Source organism: Scyliorhinus torazame, chromosome 8 (assembly GCF_047496885.1).
Source record: "Scyliorhinus torazame isolate Kashiwa2021f chromosome 8, sScyTor2.1, whole genome shotgun sequence".
In the NCBI taxonomy this organism is placed as follows: domain Eukaryota; kingdom Metazoa; phylum Chordata; class Chondrichthyes; order Carcharhiniformes; family Scyliorhinidae; genus Scyliorhinus; species Scyliorhinus torazame.
Genome location: NC_092714.1, coordinates 24,578,298 through 24,598,874, shown reverse-complemented (window position 1 = coordinate 24,598,874; position 20,577 = coordinate 24,578,298). Strand labels below are relative to the sequence as shown.

At 51.4% G+C, this 20,577-nt stretch overlaps 1 protein-coding gene across 7 annotated transcripts in view; it reads left to right on the top strand.

Moving 5' to 3' along the window:
• The first annotated feature begins 6,942 nt into the window (after positions 1-6,942).
• Positions 6,943-20,577, top strand: part of LOC140427679 (uromodulin-like 1) — a 123,439-nt gene continuing 109,804 nt past the window's right edge. For all 7 annotated transcript variants that reach the window (XM_072513166.1, XM_072513169.1, XM_072513168.1 and 4 more), the window contains exon 1: positions 6,943-7,176. In XM_072513166.1, the coding sequence (XP_072369267.1) occupies positions 7,101-7,176 (76 nt within the window). In that variant the 5' untranslated portion in view covers positions 6,943-7,100. The remainder of the gene's footprint in view (positions 7,177-20,577) is intronic.

Here is a 20,577-nt window from a genome sequence, read left to right as displayed (position 1 = left end):
CTTGGCACCATTTTGCATTTGTTAGTGCAGAGGGCTATTAAATAACATAATTAGCACATCATTATGGAATTTAACTAGACAATGCTGAATATAGACAATACTAATGTTAACTTTCTTCACACAGAGTTGTAAAAAGCATTGAATGCTTAGTTAAGGGAAGTCAAGGGATAGGGGCATATCTTGAGCAGACAAATTGCTTCCAATTGCATCTATTGCTTAAGTTCTTACGTTGAAACCTTAAGGAAAGATTGAAAGGCTAACATATAAAGATTTATCACGACATGAGGATATCCCAAAACCCTAACCAGCCAATGAAGTACTCTACTGATAAACTATGTTTACCTTGAGACAGACAGAATATAATATTTTCAGATTATTCTGAAAGCAACACTAAGAGTACATTGGAGCTTACGGGAGTTGTTTCAAAAAGAATCAGGGATGACCTTTTCATAGAATTTACAGTGCAGAAGGTGGCCATTCAGCCCATCAAGTTTGCACCGGCCCTTGGAAAAAGCACCCTACTTAAGCTCGCCCTATCCCCGTAACTCAGTTACCCCACCTAACCTTTTGGATACGAAGGGGCAATTTAGCACGGCCAATCCCACCTAACCTGCACATTTTTGGACTGTGGGAGGAAACCAGAGCATCTGGAGTAAACCCATGCAGACATGGGCAGAAAGTGCAAACTCCACACAGAAAGTCACCCAAGGCTGTAATTGAACCCGGGTTGCTGGATCTGTGAGGAAGCAGTGCTAACCACTGTGCCACCATACTGCCAGCAATTATTGATTTGCAGGTGAAGTATTCTGCTACTAGATCTTGAGAACCATTTACTTGTTTACAGATAGCAAGCTCATGGAATATTGTTTAGCTTTGTAGGACCCCTGGGGTGTAGACAATTTATGAAAGCTATTTGGCTGGATTCTCCGCCCGCCGCGCCACATTTCTGCCCCGACCGACCAGCGGGATGCTTCTTTACGCCAGCAGGTCAATGGGATTTCCCCTTGAGGGGTAGCCCTACGCTGTCGGGAAACCCCCGGGCGCCGGCATAACGGAGAATCGCACCGGCGGAGAATCCCGGCCCGTGTGTTTGATCCTGGCTGGACAAGTCAAGGGACATCTTGCAAGATGAGACAAGAGAAAACCTTATGCTTTGGGTACAGATTGTGTGGTTAATGGGAGGCGCCAGGTCTGTCTGAAGAGTCCGTAGGTCCTAGAACTGTAATCTGAACAGAGATGTTTCAGTTTGGTCCTGAAAGGTTCTCTCTCCAAATATTCTGCACAGGGAAAGGAAAGTAAAAACCTGTTTTTTTAACTTTATTCATGACTATTTAATATACATTTGTTTGCTTAATTAGAATATAGTGGCAGGTTTAGGAAGCAAGTTAAGGTTTCTTCTTTTACCTAAGAACTGTTGTAACTGTTAACTATAAAGCTATTTCTATGTTGTTAATGTGATTAATTCTGTGATTAAGTTAAAGTTGGTTTTAACATAATAGATTGGTCGGTGTTATCACTCCTGTGGCACAGTAACATTTCTCACAGTTTTACAAGTTGAAAATAGTTGGGTTTTCATTCGGGATCCTAACAATAGTAACTCTCAAGTTCTGCTTACTAACGGAAAAACAAAGTGCGGGGCTATGGGATGATGTGAGCGATAGAATGCGTTGTTCTATGAAAAGATGAAAGTTTTCTGTTTCAAATCTCACCCGTACATACCTTTTTGCGAGCAATGTTACAATATCTGAGTGTAAAAATTCTTGAATACCTCAGAACAAGATTTAAATACTAAGTAGATTCACTCAATTAACTCATGTGTTGGGTAGGCTGGGCCGATGTGGACTGCACTTGATGCAGTGTAGCGAGAGACAGACCTCCAACACTTGATAAGATGCAACATGATTTTATTTAACATCTAAACTATTATACATGTCCAACTGTGGGTTGACACTATGCTGACTTGACTGGAGACCTGATACTAGCCTAACCAGACTTACTAGCTACCACATGGTGTTTGCACTGGCCAGCTCACTAACCCTGACTGTCTCAGAGGCTGGGTCCCGAGAGAGCGCGAAAACTAGTGCCCTCTGGCTTTATAATGGTCGTGTCCTGTCTGGTGATTGGCTGCTCTGTTCTGTGTGCTTACTGGTCATCCTGTGTGTCAATCACTGCCTGTCTGCACTCCATTGTATACATAGATGTATATTATGACATTAACCAGAATCTGAAGAAAGCTCAGCCCATGTGCGCAGTGGGAGAGCCTGGAGGGGTTGAATCGTTATGTCCGGAGATAATCTTCCATCCACAAATGGATAATTTAATCAGGGGTCCAATGCTTTAGTTGTGGGGCTTATTTTATTTGGCCTGTTTTTGTAAAGTAAATTTATTCATGCTCTTTTGTTTTCAACAAATCAGCAGATTTTTGCTAACATGAGCTGGGGAACGAGACCCTGAAATGTTTCAGGGGTCATGTTGACTGGTAATTTCTGAAAATGCTCCTTTGGATAGGGAAGTACAAGGTGAAGCTTTGTAAATGCTGCCCCTCACGCCTGCAACCCAATTTCATTTTTACGTGTGTTTTAAATACTTGAAAGGCGGAAAACGTGCAGGGTCATAGGGTAAGAGCAGGGGAGTGGGATCAATTAGGTAGCTTTCTCAAAGAGCTGGCACAGATATTCCGTGTTTCTATTTTATGTATTTAGAGAACTGCAATGAAGGTGGCGCAAGATGGCAAGAGTGGAGATGGGGTCCGTGTTCACTGGTTAATCCTAGGCTAACTTCCTCCGAAGAATTCCCTTTGGTAAGACCGCAATCCTTATTTAAACCTAACAGAAGAAGAGTAAAAATGAAAATATACAGGTCGCAGACTAAAAATCTGAACTTTAGTTCTGAAAAATCAAAAAGGGAATCAATAGACATCTATATTTTCTCAGCCACAACACTAGGAAGAAAATGACAGGTGACTGCATTGAGGGTGGGCTCTTCCATCAGAATTTTCATTGAAGGTGCGTATTCAAGGTCACAGACCTTCCCCAAAATAATGGTTCAAATGGAAAATGTTATCATGATTTCGCTTCACGGCTAATTCTCCTGTCTAATCTGCCAAAGATTATGATGTGTCTCACCGAGGGAATGGGTAATCTGCATCTGGATCTGGATCTGAAGCAAAGCGATCGTGTGAAAACCTCTTCCCTGTTGGCTGCGAGGGTCTGGAGCGCAATTTGTTTGGGGTTTGTCCTTTGTGGCCAAAGGTCGACAGCGCAAAACTGCCCAGAGCTGGTTTGTGAAAATGCTCAACCAGCCACAGCATTCCTTTGAGTTTGGACTTAAACATGTTATCAATGGAAATAGGCCTAGTCTCATTAGGATGTGCTCAATGGTGACAGTGAATGTCACTAACAGAGAATTATTTTACTCGTTGGCGCAGATATCACTCAACCCTAAAAACAAAATCTATAGTCGAGTAAATGTGACACTTCTGAGTACATGTTAGATATTTTCAATGTTGGATTGTGGCCAGCTTCTTATTTCGCTGGTGTGAATTATCTTGCTAGGTTTTCTCTTTCCTTGCTATCAATTCTGTCACCATCCTTTGTTCCCTGTCCCCATGTGAGATGTTACCATGGTAATTGTTTTCATTCTCCTGCGCTAATTACGCACTTGCCTTCGAGACCTTGGAGACTTTGGTAGAACCACATGGAGTTGTACACTCCATTGGGGAGAGGGATGAGTTCATGAGCTGGGTTTTCTGTTGTTGATGTCGGAGGCTGTGTCAGTGTGACTGCTAAGAATGACTAGCCTCCCAAAATTAGGATCATGATCAAAGGCAAATCAGACCGTATATATGATGGTGCTGTACTCTTGTCGGGAACTCATTTCCAAAAGTTTTGTTCTTTAAAAAAGCAAATGTAATTCTAATTCTCTATTTCTTTTTTTTAATCTTTGAAATTCATGGACACGACAGCGGTGTACAATTGTATTGAATATTGGAATGCAAAATTTCCTTCTGGCTGCAGAACTCTGGCAAATGTTGGGATGGGCTTGATGGGCTGTACAGGGTGGCGAGGGACCTGCTGATGGAGTGGTAATGTCATTGGACTACTAAATCCAGAAATCTGGGTGGCACAGTGGCACAGTGATTAACACTGCTGCCTCACAGCGTCAGGGACCCGGGTTCGATTCCGGCCTCTGGTCACTGTCTGTATGGAGTTTGCACTTTCCCCCTGTGTCTGCGTGGGTTTCCGGAGATGTGCAGGACAGGTGGATTGGCCGAATTATATTCTCCTTCGTGCCCAAAGGTTAGGTGGAGTTAGGGGAATAGGGCGGGGGCGTGGGCCGAGGTGGGGTATTCTTTCCGAAGCTCAGTGCAGACTTGATGGGCCAAATAGCTTCTTTCTGCATTGTAGGGATCCTGTGATTCTATGAATTAGGGATGGCCACAAATACTGGCCTCACCAGCGACAGCCACATCGACCCAAAAAAACAAAACCTACACCCTGTATGGACAAGCAAATTGCCTATCATCAGACTTATCACCCTGAGGTGCAGGCACCTCTCGAGAAGCTGAAACAATAAACCATTCAGCTCACTTTGAAAATGGTGGCAGCACCTATTTTTATTTCCCATTTCCTTTACTTCCCTAAATGCATTTTTCTGACATTAAGGTAACTCTCGGGGCACTGGAAGAGGTGGAACGCTAGTTTACACTCTCCACCCCTGTGAAAGCAATGTTGCGACTCAATTCCCCCTTATTCTAGATAGGTGGCCCAATTAAACTTGTCCCCCCAAAGTGCAAGTGGCATTTAACACATGCAAAACTTATACAGGCCTGTTTGATGTGCATGAATAATGTGAAACTTTAAACTCTTAAGGCTGAAAGAACCTTTGGCACCCCCTCTATCGAGCACCCTCCCAATCGAGCACCTTCTCTATCGAGCACCCCCTCTATTGAGCACCCTCTCTATCGAGCACCATCTCTATTGAGCACCCTCTCTATTGAGCACCCTCTCTATCGAGCACCCTCCCTATCGAGCACCCTCTCTATTGAGCACCCTCTCTATCGAGCACCCTCTCTATCGAGCACCCTCTCTATCGAGCACCCTCTCTATTGAGCACCCTCTGTATCGAGCACCCTCTCTATCGAGCACCCTCTCTATCGAGCACCCTCTCTATTGAGCACCCTCTTTATTGAGCACCCTCTCTATCGAGCACCCTCTCTATCGAGCACCCTCTCTACTGAGCACCCTCTCTATCGAGCACCCTCTCGATCCAGCACCGTCTCTATTGAGCACCCTCTCTATCGAGCACCCTCTCTATCGAGCACCCTCTCTATCGAGCACCCTCTCTATCGAGCACCCTCTCTATCGAGCACCCTATCGAGCACCCTCTCCATTTAGCACACTCTGTATCGAGCATCCTCTCTATTGAGCACCCTCTCTATCAAGCATCCTCTCTATCGAGCATCCTCTCTGTTGAGCACCCTCTCTATTGAGCACCCTCTCTATTGAGCATCCTCTCTATCGAGCACCCTCTCTATCGAGCACCCTCTCTATTGAGCACCCTCTCTATTGAGCACCCTCTCTATTGAGCACCCTCTGTATCAAGCACCCTCTCTATCGAGCACCCTCTCTATTGAGCACCCTCTCTATTGAGCACCCTCTCTATCGAGCACCCTCTCTATTGAGCACCCTCTCTATTGAGCACCCACTCTATTGAGCACCCTCTCGATTGAGCACCCTCTCTATTGAGCACCCTCTCTATTGAGCACCCTCTCTATCGGGCACCCTCTCTATTGAGCACCCTCTCTATTGAGCACCCTCTCTATCGGGTACCCTCTCGATTGAGCACCCTCTCTATTGAGCACCCTCTCTATTGAGCACCCTCTCTATTGAGCACCCTCTCTATCGAGCACCCTCTCTATCGAGCACCCTCCCTATCGAGCACCCTCTCTATTGAGCACCCTCTCTATTGAGCACCCTCTCTATCGAGCACCCTCTCTATCGAGTACCCTCTCTATCGGGCACCCTCTCTATTGAGCACCCTCTCTATTGAACACCCTCTCTATCGAGCACCCTCTCTATTGAGCACCCTCTCTATTGAACACCCTCTCTATCGGGCACCCTCTCAATTGAGCACCCTCTCTATTGAACACCCTCTCTATCGAGCACCCACTCTATCGAGCACCCTCTCTATTGAGCACCCGCTCTATCGAGCACCCTCTCTTTTGAGCACCCTCTGTATTGAGCACCCTCTCTATCGAGCACCCTCTCTATTGAGCACCCTCTCTATTGAGCACCCTCACTATAGAGCACCCTCTGTATCGAGCACCTTCTCTCTCTCAAGCACCCTCTCTCTATCGAGCATCCTCTCTATCGAGCACCCTCCCTATCGAGCACCCTCTCTATCGAGCACCCTCTCTGTCGAGCACCCTCTGTATCAAGCACCCTCTCTATCCAGCACCCTCTCTATCCAGCACCCTCTCTATCGAGCACCCTCTCTATCGAGCACCTTCTCTCTCTCAAGCACCCTCTCTCTCTCGAGCACCCTCTCTATCCAGCACCCTTCCTATCCAGCACCCTCTCTATCAAGCACCCTCTCTATCGAGCACCCTCTCTATCGAGCACCCTGTCTATTGTGTGGGATTTCCCCGGGGCCTGATTTAGGCCCGTCGTGAGTTTGGGCAGACGGCACTGAGTTCAGAGGGAGCTTGGGCTCCCTCCATGAACAAGGGGGGTGTAATTTCAGGTGCAACGCCAGGCTTACCCCTCCTTGGAGGAAATTCCTGGCAGAATGAATCAGCCTGACTCGCGATCAAAGCTGGTGGGGGGGCGGGCACAGAGGGAGAAGGAGATTTGGAGCTGAGTGGGAGGAGTGTGTTGTTTGTCTGTGTGGAGAGGGGGCAGGGCTCGAGCAGAGAGACAGTGAGCACACTGAGAGGCACCCAGGTGCGATATTCACAGGTAACAGTCTCGCAAAAGCAGCTTGAAGACGAAGGAGGCGAATCTTGATCGACAAAGGGACAAGCGCCAGGGTACTCACATGGCAGAGTGACACTAAATAACAGGAGCAGCACCCAATAGTTTGGGCATTTTACACGCGCGATGAAGAGGGTATTAACTATTGCCCTGGCTCTGTTTGTTGTGGATGCCTTCGAGCAAGAAGCAGCGTTGTACACCTGTAAGTAGAAACATTTTCTCTCTGTTCAATTACAATTGAATGAAAAATCATTTCGTAAAAATGCTTTTGATGAAAAGCATTTTCTTTCTGTATCTGTGTTATTAACACCAATGGGGATAGTCAACAGTAAGCATGGATTGTGAGGATGGAATTGAAGCAACATGATGCATCAAAGATAGGCATGTTTGTTATAGACTGATGAATTCAACACATTGAATCAGCCAACATGGTCAACTTTGACAAAGCGTCATCCAGACTCGAAACGCTAGCTCTGTTCTCTCTTCACAGATGCTGTCAGACCCTGCTGAATTGTCCAGCAATTTTCTGTTTTCGTTTCAGATTCCAGCATCCGCAGTAATTTACTTTTAAGATCAACTCAGATTAGGCTCCAATGGGGATTGAGATTCACCTGCTGCCAGGGCTGGGGGAGGAGGGTTGGGGAGGGGGCGGGGGAGCGGAGAAAGGTGGGGTGGAAGACAGAGATATCATTACTCCCTCTTGGCAGCAAAATCTTTCCCAGCCCTGGCTACATCCACTTGTGAAGGGATCCACCAGCTCATTACAGGGGTGTGCGGAGGGTGGGTTTTGCTGCCACAAAGATGAAGATTAAAAAGTCACACCACCAACTCTATCCTCATGTCCTGATTGGATCTGGAGAATTTGCCTTTACTGAATAGCTCCGATTCTTATTACTGCAAACAGTTTACAATGGAATAGTGGTGCGATTCTCTGAAGCTGAGAGTCAGATTATAAGGATTGATATACATTTACATATTTTATGAAGCTATGAAATGTTTAGATGCAAATACATCCATGAACTTTAAAAAGCTGTGTACGATTAAAGATACATTTCTTTGTACATTTTTACAAAGTCATTGCATATTTTGGTGTATGTCAAGTCGTTGTATATTTTAGTGTATATCATGCACAATTTATTAGAGTAGATTTTCCATGCCTTGTTTGGAACGTTAGCCCGCATCCAGAACCCTAAATCCTATAGGGGGGACAGGGGCGGAATGAACCACATCAAGCTGCTCCCACTGGAGGTTACACGGGTCAGGGGACTGAAGTAGTTTGTTTGTTCCCAGAGGTGGGAATTAGGCTGGTGTTCCAGTTGGCTGAACATGATGTCCCACATGCCTAGTGAGTGGGTTGGTTTGCCCAGGGGGAAGAACAGGCCCAGGCTGTCAGGTACTTAACAAATTTGCCTTTAAATGCATCCTGTGTTCATGTTGAAGTGGGGGATGCGGTGGCGTAGTGGCATTTCACTGGTCTAGTAATCCAGAGATCCAGGGTGATGCTCTGGGGTCCCAGGTTCGAATCCCACCACGGGATGGTGAAATTTGAATTCAATAAAAATCTGGAATTGAAAGTCTCATGGTAATCAATGAAACCATTGTTGATTGTCATAAAAAAACATCTGGGTCGAGATTCTCTGACCCCCCGCCGGGTCGGAGAATCGCCGTGGGGGGGTTGCCGAATTCTCCGGCACCGGATATTTGGCGGGGGTGGGAATCGCGCCGCGCCGGTTGGCGGGCCCCCCCCCGGTGATTCTCCGGCCCGCGAATGGGCCGAAGTCCCGCTGCTGGAATGCCTGTCCCGCCGGCGAGAATCAAAGCACCTCTCTTACCGGTGGGACAAGGCTGCGCGGGTGGGTTCCGGGGTCCTGGGGAGGGCGCGGGGCGATCTGGCCCCGGGGGGTGCCCCCACGGTGGCCTGGCCCGCGATCGAGGCCCACCGATCCGCGGGTGGGCCTGTGCCGTGGGTGCACTCTTTTCCTTCCACTATGGCGGAGGCGGAAGAGACCCCTCCACTGCGCATGCGCGGGGATGCCGTGAGCGGCCGCTGACGCTCCCACGCATGCGCCGCACGGCAAAGTCATTTCCGCGCCAGCTGGCGGGCACCAAAGGCCTTTCCCGCCAGCCAGCGGCGCGGAAATCAGTCCGGTGCAGGCCTAGCCCCTCAAGGTGAGGGTTCGGCCCCTCAAGATGCGGAGAATTCCGCACCTTTGGGGCGGCGCGATGCCGGACTGATTCGCGCCATTTTTGGCGCAGGTCGGCGGACATCGCGCCGATTGCGGAGAATCCCGCCCCTGGTTCCCTAATGTCCAACAGGGAAGGAAATCTGCCGTCCTTACCTGGTCTGGCCTACATGTGACTCCAGAACAACAGCAATGTGATTGATATAGATATGGCCCAGCAAGCCACTCAGTTCAAGAGCAATTAGGGATGGGCAACAAATGCTGACCCAGCCAGTGACACCCACATCCCAAGAACAAAGAAAAAAAAGGAACAGTTTAATGAGCCAACATCTCTGCTGATGTTTGCTGGGAGTATCTTTCTGGTCACTGGTTGTGACGTAGTGAGTTTGCTTAGATTACCTGGTGTGTATAAAAAAAATTGGTTACCTTGTAAGTCTGATGCTTCCATCTTGAGCCGTCAAACATGCTGGCACCTGGAGCGGTACAGTTGGCTTCGGTGTCCCTGGGAGTCAATGAAGGGGCAACAAACACCACCAATCCTTTCCCACCCCCATCGCTATCCACTAACTAGCCACACACTACTGTGTGTACAAGCACAGATATCTGGTCAGGCTTGGCTGAAATGCAGCACATGGTCAGATCGCCAGTCAATGAGGCCCACGCTTGAATGGAAACTGGAATAGGTAACAGTAGGTACCATATACACCATCAAGGTGGCCAATATATTGAGCCTATCCAGTACCTTGCTTTTCCTATTTTCTGAAAAAATGAAATGCTTGGGGCATTTTTAAGGTCTCTCTGCTTTTCTCTCAAAGCTGATTTGATGCTGGGGTTGGTGGCATGTGAGATCTCATGTTCAGTCTACCAGACCGTGGTTCAAATCCCGCCATGGCATGTATTCAATGAATTAACAAAATCTGGAATTGGAGGCTGGTCTCAGTAACGGCGACCATGAAACTATCACCAATTGTCAATTAAAAAACCCATCTGGTTCATTCATGCCTTGTAGGGATGGAAATCTGCCGTCCGTACCTGGTCTGGCCTACACGTAATTCCAGACCAACACTCAGATATGACAGTGAGGGATGGGCAAAATGATGGCCTACCTCCTATGAAAGAAGCTCTGATTACAATTTTGACTACCTCACAGAAACTGCAGTAGGGTACAAGGTGCCAACCCCCTGGCAATGGAGCCAACCCCGGTCAGGGGTGCAAACTCCCCCCACCCCCCACCCCCCATGTATCTTTATCCGGAGCCGGCGAAAATTGTTGGTGCCGGGAATGAGGGCATGAATCATGGAATTGGGCCCCAGCCACTATTTTTAAATGCCTCCAGAGCCGGCCTGAACCCGTAGAAATCGGGCCCTGCAAGTTCAGTGACATCCTCGTGTGGTAGTACCAGGTATTGCGGTACCTAAGAGGTGGATGACCATTGGTTAGACCCAGGAGTCTACCATTGGCTGTTGTACATAGCTCCGCCCTGAGAGGCGGAGTATAAGAACCGGTGCCATCCCAGCAGCCTTCACTTTCTGTATTTAAGCTGCTGGGGAAGAGTTCTAGCAGATTAAAGCCTTCAGTTATGAATCACTTCGTCTTGAGAGTACTTGATTGCGCCTCAATTTAATCTGCTACAACTTCAGTTGGAAGGATGGATCTCCGTATCAAACCAGAGTGCCTTCAGCTCAGCCCCCACGGGGACAACTCTGCTGCTATTTTTAAACATTGGCTGGCTTGCTTTAAGGGCTACCTTGACACGGCCGCCGACACCCCCACGGAAGGATAAAGGATGCATCTCCTACGCTCACGGGTCAGCCCTGGGATCTACCCTCTTATCGAGGAGGCGGCGAAGGACATTATATCCGCCCTGTTAACCAGGTCTACGCTCGTCACCTGCTGGCGACTAGGCGGCAAAGCCCCGAGGAAACGTTGGAAGACTTCTACCGGGCACTGCCACCTGCAAAGGGTGCGGCAAGAAGGGCCACTAGGTGGGGGTCTGCCAGGCCCGCGCCGTGGCTGCGGTCTCCAGCAACTATCGGCAACCCCCCCTTCAGGCCCCGACTGCCCAGCGCTCACCGCCACCCCCCCTATCCTAAGGCCACGTGCGACCCGCGGGCGTGGCCATTTTGCCCCCCGGACACCACGCTGGATGGGTGGGCGCTGCCATTTAGTCCCTGGCCGCCGCCATCTTCTTCATTCCCGGACTCCATGGGTGACGCCATCTTGGATGGGGCCCCAGGTTCGCAGCACAGCCGACTACACGCTGCCCGACCAGAACCCTCAATTACTGCAGCTGGCCTCGGTGACTCTGGACCAGAGTCGGCCCCGGACGCTTGCAACAGCTACAACGACGATCTCCATCAACGGCCACGAGACGTCTTGCTTGATTGGCTCTGGGAGCACGGAAAGCTTTGTTCACCCCGACACGGTAAGGCACTGTTCTCTTGTCACCCATCCCGTAAATCAAAGGATCTCCCTGGCCTCCGGGTCACACGCGGTGGAGATAAAGGGGTTCTGCCTAGCGAACCTCACTGTCCAAGGCAGGGAATTCCACAATTTCCGCCTGTACGTCCTGCCGCACCTCTGCGTAGCCACCCTCCTTGGGCTTCACATCACAATGTCGCAAGATTGGGGCTGATAGGGGCTGTTTAGCACAGGGCTAAATCGCTGGCTTTGAAAGCAGACCAAGGCAGGCCAGCAGCACGGTTCAATTCCCGTAACAGCCTCCCCGAACAGGCGCCGGAATGTGGCGACTAGGGGCTTTTCACAGTAACTTCATTTGAAGCCTACTTGTGACAATAAACGATTTTCAGATTGCGTTGAATCTCACGGGGCGCTGCGAGCCGGGTAGATCCCGGGAGTGGGGTCGTCCGGCTTTCAATGGCCACGCTGCGCTGCAGCGAGTTGCTTTTCTGGGACAGCCTGGCCATTGGATCGCGTTAGAATAAAAGTATGCTTTTATTAAAATACTGCATTATTGAACTTTGCATCAATATATTCTACATTAAAATGTTCAACACAGTGCTATTTCAAACTCTACTTTTTCTCTAAAAAGAGTTCTGTCAGCTGAAAACCAATTAAACGTTTCAGTTGAGTAGATAAGGAAAAGCTGTTCTCCTTCAAGTGGAAGGGCCGAGAGGTAGACCTGTGGGTGATACTCACGGGAGCAGACGGAGGGTAAATACAGCCCGGGGAGCGAGGCCTACATCATTCACCTTTACGGGGAGGAGTGGAGCAGTGGTCCTGCGGGAGATACTCTTAGGAGCGGAGAGAGGGTAAGTAAAACCCAGGGAGCGAGGCCTACATCTTTCACCTTTAGGAGGAGGAGTGGAGCAGTGGTCCTGCGGGAGATACTAATGGGAGCGGAGAGCGGTTAAATACAGCCTGGGGAGTGTGGCCTACGGGCTTACATAATTCACTTTTAGGAGGAGGGGTGGCGAGGCGGTCCTGCAGGAGATACGGGAGCGGAGAGAGGTTAAATACAGCCTGGGGAGTGTGGCCTATATTACTAACCTTCAGCAGGAGGAACAAAGAGGCGGTCCTGAGGAGACACTCTCAGGGGAGGAGCATCCAAGAGTCTGGGAACGCGCTGATTTTGAAAACAATGTGAGCCGTGATATCACAGGAAAATTATAAGGGCAAGCACGTCCGCACTCAGTGTCTGCGGCCTGAGGAGCTTCTGCTCAGAGTCATTGAGGTGGAGTCTGAGCTACAAATACCGCGTCATATCAGGTAGGGCAAGATTTATCAGGGTGCTTTGCTTCAGAAGGCGGTCACACCCCTGAGGATAGAATCTTTCGGATTGGAAAGTGGTCGGGGACAGGAGGATGTGACTACAGCTGGGGCTGCAGGATGGATGAGATGACTGACAATGGCGCCATGGTACAGGAAGCAATTCAAGGGGGGAGCACATAAGAAGGTAGCGGTAGTAGGGGACAGTACAGCGAAAGGGATTGACACAGTTCTATGTAACAAGTAGCATGAGTTCATAAAAACACAAGAACACAAGAGCTAGGAGCAGGAGTGGGCAATTCAGTTCCTCGAACCCGCTCCATCATTCAATATGATCTTGGCTGGTCTCCGCTCAGCCTCACCTCCACTTTCCTGCCCGTTCCCCATAACCCTTCAACCCATCACTAATTCAAAATCTGTCAATCTGCTCCTAAAATTTACTCAATGCCCCAGCATCCACCTCACTCTGGGGGGTGAATTCCAAAGATTCACAACTCCTTTGAGAGGAGTAATTTTCCCTCATCTCTGTTTTAATCTGCTGCCCCTTATCCTAAAACAATGACCTCTCGTTCTAGATTACCCCACAAGAGGAAACATTCGCCCTACGTCTACTTTGTCAATATCATCTATCATCTTATTTACCTCAATTAGACCTCCTCTCATTCTTCTCAACTCGAGAGAGTATCGGCCTAAACTGCTCAATCTCTCCTCATAAGACAGACCCCTCACCTCTGCAATCAATTTAGTGAACCTCCTCTGAACTGTCTCTAATGCAACTACATCCCTCCTCAAATAAGGGGATCAAATCTGCACACAGTACTCCAGCTGCGTTCTCACCAATGCCTTATACAGTTAGAGCAACACTTCCCTACTTTTACATTCTATTCCTTTAGTTGTAAGGGCCAATTTTCCATTTGCCTTCCGTATTACCTGCTGTACTTGCATACTAGTTTGCTGTGATTCAAGCATGAGTGGAAGGGCAGAGAGGCAGACCTGCGGGTGATACTCACGGGAGCGGAGGGAGGGTAAATACAGTCCGGGGAGCAGGGCCTAGATAATTACCTTGTAGCATTTATTTGCACTCTGAAGTTTCCCTCCATTTAGATAATGAGCTGTCTTTCCATTTTTTCAACCAAAATGGATAATCTCACACTTGTCCACTTTAAACTCCATCTGCCAAATCTTGGCCCATTCACCTAACCTATCTATATCCATTTGTAAATTTCTTAATTCCTCATTGCAACTTACTGTCCCACCTCTTTTAGTATCACCTGCAAATTTGGCTACAGTACCTTCTATCCCTGTATCCAAGTCATTGATATATATTGTAAATAGTTGGGGGCCAGGGACCAAACCCTGCGGCACCCCACTAGTTACACCTTGCCAACCAGAAAAAGACCCATTTATCCTGACTCTCTGCCTTCTCTTCATTAGTCAGCCTTCCATCCAAGCTAATAAATGACCCCTAATCTCATGTGATCTTGCCTTGTGTACTAACCTTTTGTGTGGCACCTTATCAAATTCCTCTGGAAGTCAAGATATATTACATCTACAGGTTGTCCATTATCCACTTGGCTTGTTACATCTTCGAAAAACTCGAGCAAATTAGTCAAACACCATTTACCTTTCATAAAACCGTGCTGACTCTGATGGATTGCTTTTTGACTTTCTAAATGTCCTGTTATTACTTCCTTCATAATGGATTCTAACAATTTCCCAACACCAGATGTGAAACTGACTGTTCTATGGTTTCTTGCTTTCTGCCTCCCTCCCCTTTTGAACATGGGTGTTACATTAGCATTATTCCAATCCGCCATAACCTTTCCTGCATTCATGGAATTTTGGAATATTATAACCAATGGATCCACTATCTCTGCCGCCACTTCCTTTAAGACTCTTGGATGTAGGTCATCAGTCCCGCCGGCTGTGTTGCCAGAGTTCAGGACATCTGCTACGGCTGGACAGGAACTTGCAGTGGGAGGGGGAGAATCCTGTGGTCGTGGCCCATGTAGGTACATGCGATATAGGTAGAACGAGTCACGAGGTTTTGCATAGAGAGTTTGAGGATCTCGGCATTCAATTAAACAACAGAACATCCAAGGTTATTATCTGAGCCACATGCAAATTGGCATTGAGTACAGAACATTAGAGAGATGAATATGCGGCTCAAAGTCTGGTGTGGGAGAAGTGGGTTTCTGCTCTTAGGGCATTGGTATCAGTACTGGGGAAAGTGGTGGCTATACCACTGGGATGGTCTATATCACAACTGTGCTGGCAAAATTAATAGCTCTTTACTTAAATATACATAGCATTTGGCACAAAATTAATTAATTAATGGCACAAATTGAGGTTAGTGTGTATGATCTAGTAGCCATTATAGAGACGAGGGGCAAAATTCTCCGGAAACGGCGCGATGTCCGCCGACTGGCACCCAAAACGGCGCAAATCAGACGGGCATCGCACCGCCCCAAAGGTGCGGAATGCTCCGCATCTTTGGGGGCCGAGCCCCAACCTTGAGGGGCTAGGTCGGCGCCGGAAGAATTTCCGCCCCGCCAGCTGGCGGAAAAGGCCTTTGGTGCCCCGCCAGCTGGCGCGGAAATGACATCTCCGGGCGGCGCATGCGCGGGAGCGTCAGCGGCCGCAGACAGCTTCCCACGCATGCGCAGTGGAGGGAGTCTGTTCTGTCTCCGCCATGGTGGAGACCGTGGCGGAGGCGGAAGGGAAAGAGTGCCCCCATGGCACAGACCCGCCCGCGGATCGGTGGGCCCCGATCGCAGGCCAGGCCACCCCCCGGGGCCAGATCGCCCCGCGCCCTCCCCAGGATCCCGGAGCCCGCCCGCGCCGCCTTGTCCCGCCGGTAAGGTAGGTGGTTTAATTTACGCCGGCGGGACAGGCATTTTAGCGCCGGGTATTCGGCCCATCCGGGCATGAGAATCGAGTGGGGGGGCTCGCCAACCGGCAGGGGGTCGGAAAATCACGCCCCTGGTTACAAGGGGTGGGATTCTCTGCTATCCGGCGGGGCGGGCCGTACCGGCGCCGAGGAGTGGCGTGAACCACTCTGGCGCCCGGAAGGTGCAGAATCCTCCACACCTTCAGGGGCTAGGCTGGTGGCGGCGGTGATGGCGCCGCACCAGCTGGCGCCGAAGGGCTTGGTGCCATGCCAACCGGCGCCGAAGGGCCTCCGCCGGCCAGTGCGAGTTGGTGCATGCGCGGGAGCGCCAGCGTGTACTGGCGTCAACATTTGAGACTGGGGAAATAATAATGCAGTCCAAGGAAATTGCAGAAAGGTGAAACAAATACTTTGCACTAATGTTCGCCATGGAAGATACCAATAACATTGCAAAAATATTAAAGAAGCAAAGTGTTGAAGGTGGGGGCAGGCGGGGGGAGGCAGGAAATAAATACCATAACTACCTCTAGAGAAAAGGCACCAGGGAACACAATGGGGCTAAAGGCCGATAAGTCTCCTGGAATTGATGGGTTACATCCCAGGATATTAAAGGAAGTAGCTACAGAGATAGTGGATGCACTGGTGTCATTCTTACAAGAATGCTTTAATTCTGGAAAAGTTCCAGAGGATTGGAAAACTGCCTATCCAGCACCTTTATTCAGAAAGGAAGGGGAACAGAAAAAACCCCAATATGCCAATTAGCTTAACTTCTGTCATTGGGAAAATGTTAGACCTGTTTGCAATGGTGTAAAAGCAGAGCATTTAGAAATGCATCATATAATCAAGCAGGGCTTCATAAAGGGAAATCATGCCTGACACATTGATTAGAATTCTTTGAGGAGGCAACGAGCAGGACAGATAATGGGGAATCAGTCGATGTAATATGTGGTAATACCAGGTATTGCAGTACCTGAGAGGTGAATGACCATTGGCTAGATCGAGGGGTCTACCATTGGATAATGTACATAGCCCCGCCCTGAGAGGTGGGGTATAAGAACCGATGCCCTCCCAGCAGCCCTCACTTTCTGTATCACCGCTTCTGGGTACAGTTCTAGCTGATTAAAGCCGATGACTCCCCTTCATCTCGAGAGTTATTGACTGTGCATCAATTTAATCAGCTAGTACTTTTGAAGGATGGATCTCCGCACCGAGCCGGAGTGCCTTCAACTCAGCCCCCACGCGGAGAACCCGGCTGCTATATTTAAACACTGGCTGGCGGGTTTTAAAGGCTACCTGGAGACGGCCGGAGGTGAGCCCACAGAAGGGCAGAAAATGCATCTCCTGCGCTCAAGGGTCAGCCCTGGGATCTACCCCCTTATCGAGGACGCGGAAAACTACGATGCCGCCATCCTACTACTGAAAGGACATTAATTCTGCCCTGTAAATCAGGTCTACGCTCGCCACCTGCTTGCTACGAGACGGCAAAGCCCCGGGGAATCGCTGGAAGACTTCTACCGGGCGCTACTGGTGCTGGGCCAAAACTGTGGCTGCCCGCCAGTTTCGGGGATCGAGCACACGGATCTTTTAATAAGAGGTGCTTTTGTGGCAGGTATGAGCTCCTCGGATACCCGCCGAAGACTCCTTGCGAAGGACACCCTTGGACTCTGAGAGGCACGGGCCCTGGCAGGGTCCATGGATGTCACCTACCTAAACGCGCAGTCCTACATGCCCGACCGCGCGGCGGCCCCCTGGCCCACGTGGCACCCCGCAGCGGCAGCCCCACAGACCCCCCCTTCAGGCCCCGACCGGCCAGCTCTTACCGCCCCACGCCGTGGCCGCGGTCTCCTGCGCCTCCGGAACGCCGCAGCACACCACGCTCCAGGCCCCGACCGGCCAGCTCCCTCCGCCCCGCGCCGTGGCCGCGGTCTCCTGCGCCTCCGGAAAGCCGCAGCACGCCCCGCTCCAGGCCCCGACCGGCCAGCGCCCACCGCCCCGCGCCGTGGCCGCGGTCTTCCGCGCCTCCGGAACGCCGCAGCACGCCCTGCTCCAGGCCCCGACCAGCCAGCGCCCACCGCCCCGCGCCGTGGCTGCGGTCTCCCACGCCCCCGGAACGCCGCAGCACGCCCCGCTCCAGGCCCCGACCGGCCAGCGCCCACCGCCCCGCGCCGTGGCTGCGGTCTCCCACGCCTCCGGAACGCCGCAGCACGCCCCGCTCCAGGCCCCGACCGGCCAGCTCCCTCCGCCCCGCGCCGTGGCTGCGGTCTCCCACGCCCCCGGAACGCCGCAGCACGCCCTGCTCCAGGCCCCGACCGCCCAGCGCCCACCGCCCCGTGCCATGGCCGCGGTCTCCTGCGCCTCCGGAACGCCGCAGCACGCCCCGCTCCAGGCCCCGACCGGCCAGCGCCCACCGCCCCGCGCCGTGGCCGCGGTCTCCTGCGCCTCCGGAACGCCGCAGCACGCCCCGCTCCAGCGCTCACCTCCACCCCCCTATCCTAGGGCCACGGGCGACCCACGGGCACAGCCTTTCTTTCAAGTCCCGGCAGTCCAAGGCTCACCGCTGCCCTTCTCTCCCCAGGCAGCGTGCGACCCGCGGCCGCGGCCATTTTGCCCCCCGGCAACCATGCTGGATGGGTGGGCGCCGCCATTTTGTCCCTCGCCGCCGCCATCTTGGGTGGGGCCTCAAGCCCCCAGCACGGCTGAGTACGCGCTGCCCGACCAGAACTCTTTGCTGCAGCTGGCCTCCGTTACCCTGGATCAGAGTCGGCCCCGGACGCTAGCGAAGGCCACCACAACGATCGCCATCAACGGCCATGTGACGTCGTGCCTGATCGACTCCGGGAGCACGCAAAGCTTTGTCCACCCCGACACGGTAAGGCGCTGTTCTTTTGTCACCCATCCCGTAAAACAAAGGATCTCCCTGGCCTCCGGGTCACACGCGGTGCAGATAAAAGGGTTCTGCCTAGCGAACCTCACTGTCCAAGGCAGGGAATTCCACAATTTCCGCCTGTACGTGCTGCCGCACCTCTGCGCAGCCACCGTTCTTGGACTGGATTTCCAGTGCCACCTACAAAGCCTGACCTTTAAATTTGGCGGCCCGATACCCCCCCTTACTGTCTGCGGCATCGCGACCCTTAAGGTCGACCCGTCTTCCCTGTTTGCGACCCTCACCCCGGATTGCAAACCCGTCGCCAGCAGGAGCAGACGGTATAGTGCCCAGGACCGGATCTTCATCAGGTCCGAGGTCCAACGGCTGCTGAAGGAAGGGGTCATCGAAACAAGCAACAGCCCCTGGAGGGCTCACGTAGTGGTGGTAAAGACCAGGGAGAAACATAGGATGGTCATCGCTATAGCCAGACCATCAATCGGTTTACGCAACTGGACGCGTCCCCTCGTCCCCGTATTGCCGACCTGGTAAACAGGATTGCGCAATACAAGGTCTTCTCCACGGTGGATCTCAAGTCTGCCTACCACCAGCTACCCCTCAGTAATAGTGACCGCCAGTACGCTGCCTTCGAAGCAGATGGGCGGCTCTACCACTTTTTAAGGGTTCCCTTCGGTGTCACGAACGGGGTCTCGGTCTTCCAGCGTGAGATGGACCGAATGGTTGACCGGTACGGCTTACGTGCAACGTTCCCGTACCTTGATAACGTCACCATCTGCGGCCATGACCAGCAGGACCACGACACCAACCTCCGTAAATTTCTCCAGACCGCGCACCTCCTTAATCTGACCTACAATAAGGATAAATGCGTGTTTAGCACTGACCATCTAGCCATCCTAGGCTACGTAGTGCAAAATGGAGTCATAGGCCCCGACCCTGAACGCATGCGCCCCCTCATGGAGTTCCCCCTCCCTCACTGCCCCAAGGCCCTAAAGCGCTGCCTCGGCTTCTTTAGCTATTATGCACAATGGGTCCCTAATTACGCCGACAAGGCTCGACCCCTGATCCAATCCACAACCTTCCCCCTGTCGACGGAGGCCCGCCAGGCCTTCTGCCGCATCAAAGCGGACATCGCAAAAGCCACGATGCGCCCCATCGACGAGTCCCTCCCCTTCCAGGTCGAGAGCAACGCGTCCGACGTAGCTCTGGCAGTCACCCTCAACCAAGCGGGCAGGCCCGTGGTTTTCTTCTCCCGCACTCTCCATGCTTCCGAAATTCGCCACCCCTCAGTCGAAAAGGAGGCCCAGGCCATAGTAGAAGCTGTGCGACACTAGAAGCATTACCCTCGTCCCCGTATTGCCGACCTGGTAAACAGGATTGCGCAATACAAGGTCTTCTCCACGGTGGATCTCAAGTCTGCCTACCACCAGCTACCCCTCCGTAATAGTGACCGCCAGTACGCTGCCTTCGAAGCAGATGGGCGGCTCTACCACTTTTTAAGGGTTCCCTTCGGTGTCACGAACGGGGTCTCGGTCTTCCAGCTTCCGAAATTCGCCACCCCTCAGTCGAAAAGGAGGCCCAGGCCATAGTAGAAGCTGTGCGACACTAGAAGCATTACCTGGCCGGCAGGAGATTCACTCTTCCCACGGACCAACGGTTGGTGGCCTTCATGTTCGATAATGCACAGCGGTGCAAGATAAAAAACGACAAGATCTTGCGGTGGAGGATAGAACTCTCCACCTACAATTACGAGATCTTGTACCGTCCTGGGAAGCTGAATGAGCCTCCTAATGCCCTGTCCCGCGGCACTTGTGCCACCGCACAAGTAGACCGCCTCCGAGCCCTCCACGAGGACCTCTGCCACCCGGGAGTCACTCGGTTCTTCCATTTCGTTAAGACCCGAAACCTGCCGTATTCCAT